Here is a 6,193-nt window from a genome sequence, read left to right as displayed (position 1 = left end):
TCCGACCGCCGATGCCGCCATCGGGTCAGGAATGGCATTTTTCCTGCAGTCGGCCTGCTGCGAGACATGCTCGATTGGCTCTGGCCTGCCCTCGACCTCTGGGCCTTGTCATAAGCCACCGCGCCCTTCCATGCCAATCCTTGCCCGTCGCCCGCAACCCCCGTAACGCAGTCGTTACGTGGCAAGGCGTAGGCGCTGCCGTCAACCTGAAATGTAAGCCATGTAAGGTAGGTGGCGAGGCGTAGGCGCCGCCGTCGAGCTGGAGTGCGGCCGCGCGTGAAATACCTTGGGCCTCCTGCGCAGCCATGTGTGGGATAGGCCTCCCGCTCTCTGCAGCCTACCGCGTACCTACCGCGTACCTACCGCGCGTGCTTCTCCCAGTGCGGCCATGCAAGTCGCTCATACCCCGTCGGGGGTTTCCCTGCGCAAGAGGACACAGAGGGCGGTAGGTCGCGATCACGTGCACCACGTGCACCACGTGCACCGCTGACAGACTCGGAACAGTGCAACCACTGTCGGAGGCGCAAGACCAAATGCGACGGCGAAGCAGGCTGCAAAAGCTGCATCGACACCGGGTGAGTGACCCTGGCCCTTCTGACAGACGCTCGGCCGGCGGACCGACAATCGCTGATCCGCCCCAGCCTTCAATGCTCCTACGGCAACCGCACCAAGCCAGAGTCGAGCCTGAGGTGTCCGTCCTCCTCACCACCCACGGCGTGGCGCAATGCTCACCACTGCTCCCAGACATCGCCCACCTCGAGAACAAGGTGCGAGCTCTGGAGGCTCGGCTGCGCGACCTGCCCTCCCGATCCGAATCTGCACCCCCGGTGACCGGAGGGCAGCATGATCGTCTTCAAGTCCTCCGCACTCCGAACTCGAGCCAAGCCCCGGACCGCCTCGTCGACACCCTCTGGCTCGACTGCGAACACGAATCTCCCGGACGCCTGTTTGCCTACCGCGGGAGAACGACCGGGATTGAAGTGCTGCGGGGGTTGAGGCAGCTTTGTGACGCTTTCGTCAACTTGTCCGTCAACCCGGATCAGAAAGCTGCCGAGATGGCCAACGCTCTCGACTGTGCTGCTCCGTCGAGTGATCTGCCTACCATCTCGCCTCCCAGTCCAGTCTTCCTGTCCGAGGCCATTGTCAGACGGTGGATCGATCTAGCATTCGCCAGATCCTTCGTCCTTTGGCCTTTTCTCGATCGCGAATCGTTCAACGCTTACGTCAATCGTACCCTCCAAGCGGGCGTCCTGGGTGAGAGTGGCCGCGATGATGATCAGCTCGCCCTCCTACACGCGGTCCTCGCCCTCGGGCAACGCAACGATCCTGACTTGGTCAGTCTCGATGGAATGCGATCTCACTCGGCAGAGACTCGTGGGTGAGTTCAATCAGCGCAAGGGCGGCATCTTGCCTGAGTGTTAACAGCAATTTTCGTCACAGTCTTCGACAATTTGCAGCGGCTCGAGAGCTGATACCCTTGGCAGATTGCAGCCGAAGCATCGCCGCTGTGCAGACAGTGATGTGCATGGCTATGTACTTGATGTCCATATCTGCCAAAAGGGCCGCTCATACTTACGTTAGTACAGCCGGTCACGCAGCGTGGGTCTCCCAATTTCGTCCGTTGAGATATGTCCAAGGTCGCCGTCACTGAACGACGCTGGAAGTGGTCCCGTCGCTACGCCTCCAGCACTCGACTGTCCCATGCTGTACCTGTATGCGAGTGCACTTTCGCTGATTCATCGTTTCATCGCAGGCACCAACTGGGCTTGCACGAAGCCGCGACCGCTGATTGGCTGTCCGGCAAGCAGCGAGCAGTAAGCCAGCGAGTATATGCCACTTTGAGAGCCTTTGATGCTTACATCACAAGCTCCTTGGGACTACCACGCAATCTTCGTGTCATTGATCAGACCAGCGGCCCCACTCATGCTCCAGATGTTGGCTCTCCCGAGATACTCACGGCCGCAAGCGCGAACGCGGACTTGCTGGAGATCATGAGCAACACTCGCGAGATCATCTTCTTCACTGATGTCACCATACCGGGTAAAAGCTCGAACATTATCGACTCAGTGCGGCTGCACGAACTGAACAATGCCCTTGACATGTGGGCTTCGACGCACGTCGCACGCTCACGTCGCTCCCAGGACGGCTCTAGCGATCGCACCGAGTATGTAAAATCCCCACGGTTGCGGACCGTTCTCAAGTTACTGATACAGCAACACAGAACGGATTTGTTTCTGAGATTCACGCACTGCTACGTACTGCTTGTGCTATACAGCCCATTGCTTCATCACATCCTCAAGCCAATGGAGCATCGGAGCTCGAGCGCCGACATGGCCGCCTCAAGATGCGTGGAAGGCGCTATCGACGCAGTGTGTATTGCCGAGACCATGCGCGATCAAAAAATACTCTACGAAGCCTACCCTCTCACGATTGATGTACTTGTGATGGCCGCCACGACTCTTCTAGTCGTCGAACTTGGAGCTCCGGACGACATGCTGGCGGTTCGCGCAAAGGGAAGTAGCAGAAAAGCGAAAGAGCTTCTCGAGACACTTGCAAGCAAGAACTCTTCAGCATCTCGCTGTCTAGGGGCACTGACTGTGAGTATATTGCATGAATACCAATTCTAAGCTTGCCGGAAATGGGTCCCGCTCAAAGTAGCTGACATTCTCCGTAGCCTTTGTACCAAGTCACAGATGGTTTCGCAGAAGCCTTGGTTCCGTCCGCCAACCAACGTTTAGAATCCCCCATCCTGCCTCAGAGGTTTAATAGTGAGGTACAGGGCTGGAAGCTACTGGAAGGCAATACGACTGAGAGTTTCTCATTGTTTCCGACGGATGCTGGAGCGGTATCAAAGGATCCATTTGCTTCTTCGCTTTGGGAGACCCAGTACTCGATGATATAGACCGACTGGGAACATGACTTGAGCCACTGACGGTTCAGGTAGCAACGATCGGTAAAGCATGGAGGGAAGAAAGCCAAGATTAGGGTGCAAAAGCAGAGCGATTTGTTAGCGAGGCCTCTGTATCGGAAGCAATTTTGTAGTACATAACCTCGACCGCAAGAAGATCACGCAGTCAATCTACTCGTCGGCGAATTGACTTCAGACTCAATAAACCTCATTTAGTGGGTGAGTTACAAGAACCAGGCTGGGTTCTTCACAATTTTCGATTTCAATTGCTACACATCGGTCTTCCACATCCATGCCCCAAAATTGTAATGTTACACGCAGCTTTAGTCTCAACGAGTAAACTATGTGGCAGCTAAGAGTTCCGTGCTTCCAAGTTTACATGATGCTGGAATCATCATCCTGGACCTGAAGCCTTACGTTACCTCTACGCAAGAACCTCTCAAGAAGTAAGTTTCTGATTGTGAAAGATGGCCCTGTCAAGACCCGACAACTTGACTGACTTTACTCACAAACTTGTCAGGAGTGCATCATCGTTCACAAGAGTCCAATCGTACCAAATCGAGCGTGAAATCTTGCATACGCGCTTCTACGTCAGAGCTTTAGGTCGTCAAGTTTCTCGGTAATTTTACCTCCTCCTCTGCCGCCTTTCCTCCAATATGCTCCCTCGCCATGTCCCAGACCCATCGCTCGGCTGGCTTCAATTCTTTCCCGCTTGTCAAGAGATCAGCCAAATACATCCAACAAACCGCATTTCCCACCGTCCCAACTTCGTCACTGATGTGACTCTTTGCGTAAGAACTCATTCTCTCGTAGCCATCTTTGTCGGCAAAGAGCGTTTCGATATGTTTCGCAACCTGTTTGATTTCTTCGTCCTTACTATTGCCACGCACGACATAGCCGCTCATTCCATGCTGGATCTGCAGTGGTAGACCTCCAACGTCGCGAGCAATGACGGGAATACCCTTGTGCAGTGCTTCGGAGACTTTGACCTCGAATCCTTCGCCGGTCGAGAGCTGCAAGGCGATGCGCGAGCAAGTGAGTAACGCGTTGAGCATCTGGTCACTAGGACCAAGGCGGGCAACGATTACGCTGTCCTTCAAGTCGTTGTAGGAGTCCTCCAACGTTGTCATGACATGATCAAAGATCCTCTTGCTATCAGGGTCATCGACGCTGGAATGTCCGCAGAGAACGAGTTGGGGGATCTGCTGTGTCGTCCTGCCTTTGCAGAATTCAGAGTTGCGTCTAAACTCTGCGTATGCTGCGATACAGTCGTCCAAGCCTTTGGAGGGATCGAACCTTGCAATCTGAATGATGTATTCTCGCTTTGGGTAGGCGAGGGTGCACCGACAAAGCGACTTGAATTCGCAGAGATAGGAATGAATGGTCTCTCCAGAAAGTTGCTTGTTCAATCCATCCATCCAATCAGTGGTTGCTGGCATATATGCGATTTTCTCCTTTGGCACATCATCTGGAACAAATTCGCGGATTGGCTGCGCCACGAATATGTCGGCCTTTTGTGCATGGGACCAAATCCATTGCCATACAGCATGAGCTTGCGAGTTTGTATCCCGGATGAGCTCAGGGCGCATTTGGATGTGAGAGCGGAAGATGACAGGGCGTTGGGGATCCGTCTCCTTGGCGAGTGTCACCAGTATCGGCATTTGAGGGTCATCGACAACTATCAAGTCAGCGCCTCCCTTCGATCGTGGAGCCAACGGACATCCATCTTTGATCCAAGAGCGCTCTGCATTCGCTTTGCCGAAATCATCTACAAGCAGTTGGTCTTCTTCGGTGAATCCATCATCTGGCCCGGCAGCACCCTGGAGTATGTTGTGGTTCGTCTTGGTGATGCGGAAAACTGCTGGCTTCGGGTTCGGCACCCACCTAACATGAGTCTCAGCCAATGTTACTTCTCGCTGGGTTCATCTGCACCGGCACTTACCAAGTACAGTCGACCCCGAGAAGACGGAAATATCGGAGCAGTGAGTGGCGCATCAAGGCAACGCCACCACCACGTGGAGTCGCACTGAAGAAGGCAATCTTTTTCTTTCCCTGCTTGAGGTTCTCGGCGTATTTCCACGTCATGGCCGCTGTTCCTTTAGCGACAGAGCCAAGATATTGCTCCAAGGAAGCAAAACAAGCCCGCCCGTTCAAGTCTGGCTGTACATCATTCTGGCGCCCAATCTCCAAGCGCAATTGGTAGTCTGGTGCGAATAAACTATGATGCGTTAGCAAAGTTTCAATCTTGGCAGGAAGCGCGTTAAGCACTCACATCACGCATTTTCGAGCCATGGAGTCGGCCACTGCGTCCAAATCGTCAAAGCTGTCTTCCTTCTGAAGCGCAATGGGCACGATGTCAAGCTCTGACCAGAGCAAGGTCGTCAAGCTAGGACACAACTTGGACAGCTCCACCGGAACTCCCGCACCTAGGAAACGGTATGCATTGTCGTAAGCGTACTCACGAATTTTTGAGATCATGTAGCTCTCAATCGCATTCGCACTGCTCTGCGTACATCCATTGGCTTGGTTTAGCTCTTCGCGATCCTCATCCTCATGGAGGACATGGATCGCGGAATCCATGGTATATGTGCCATCATGGCAAGCGAATCCAATTTCGACACGGCCACTGTCGTGCTTCCTGGCCGCGAGACCGAGCCAGAGGCGCGTAAGTGAGAGATCGATGTCATCAATATCACCGAGAGAATCGGAAGGCTGCTTGGACTGGCCCTTCCCTGAGTGACAGGCGAAGTCATGTCCCGATTTCTTGCTTGTTCGTCTGTCGATGTTCTCCATGATAGTTATTTCCTAGTCTTTGAATATGCAATCAATAAGTTTCGATTGAATAGAGAGTCTATTCCGGTGTATATGTTGCTGGATGCGGCGGTAGTGGATAGGAAAATCATCGAAGCAGTCTTCCACATCCTTATAACACGAATGGTGTCGTAATAGAAGTCCCAATAATTAGCGTAGAATCTAATCATTCTGCATACCGCGTACTCGCGTATGACGTCTCGTAAGGGTCATTACTCGGTAACTTCGTGGGTTTGTTACTATGATGACTTATAGGGTCACTCGCTTGAAATACGCGAGAAGCGGAACGTACTCGCGTATCCTAACTTATAGGGTCACTCGCTTGAGATACGCGAGAAGCGGAACGTACTCGCGTATCCCATAAAACCGATTTTTTTTATACCTCGCCAAAAGGCAACGGAGGAGAACACTGATCTCCTACTAACCCTAAGGCGGCGCTAACCGTAAAAGGTTACAGAACTTCCGCTTACATCG

At 53.4% G+C, this 6,193-nt stretch overlaps 2 protein-coding genes across 2 annotated transcripts; one reads left to right on the top strand and one right to left on the bottom strand.

The window, feature by feature from the left end:
- Nucleotides 1–3,114, top strand: WHR41_09427 (uncharacterized protein). The gene is made up of 8 exons (XM_069378030.1): nucleotides 1–445; nucleotides 505–575; nucleotides 642–691; nucleotides 745–1,378; nucleotides 1,441–1,599; nucleotides 1,754–2,164; nucleotides 2,222–2,597; nucleotides 2,675–3,114. The coding sequence occupies exons 1-8, from the start codon at nucleotides 389–391 to the stop codon at nucleotides 2,900–2,902; spliced, it is 1,986 nt and encodes a 661-aa protein (XP_069224846.1). The 5' UTR covers nucleotides 1–388; the 3' UTR covers nucleotides 2,903–3,114.
- A 352-nt stretch (nucleotides 3,115–3,466) lies between these two features.
- WHR41_09426 (uncharacterized protein) lies at nucleotides 3,467–5,701 on the bottom strand (the record flags this gene model as incomplete). Its single annotated transcript, XM_069378029.1, has 3 exons — nucleotides 3,467–4,792; nucleotides 4,851–5,126; nucleotides 5,181–5,701. 3 exons carry the CDS (start codon nucleotides 5,699–5,701, stop codon nucleotides 3,508–3,510), a joined length of 2,082 nt encoding a protein of 693 aa, XP_069224847.1. The 3' UTR covers nucleotides 3,467–3,507.
- Between the last annotated feature and the right edge of the window lie 492 nt (nucleotides 5,702–6,193).

This window comes from Cladosporium halotolerans (assembly GCF_011745625.1).
Source record: "Cladosporium halotolerans strain TM138-S3 chromosome Unknown Sca207, whole genome shotgun sequence".
Lineage (NCBI taxonomy): Eukaryota > Fungi > Ascomycota > Dothideomycetes > Cladosporiales > Cladosporiaceae > Cladosporium > Cladosporium halotolerans.
The sequence above is the reverse complement of the archived record's forward strand: the minus strand, read 5'-3'. Positions and strand labels throughout refer to the sequence as shown.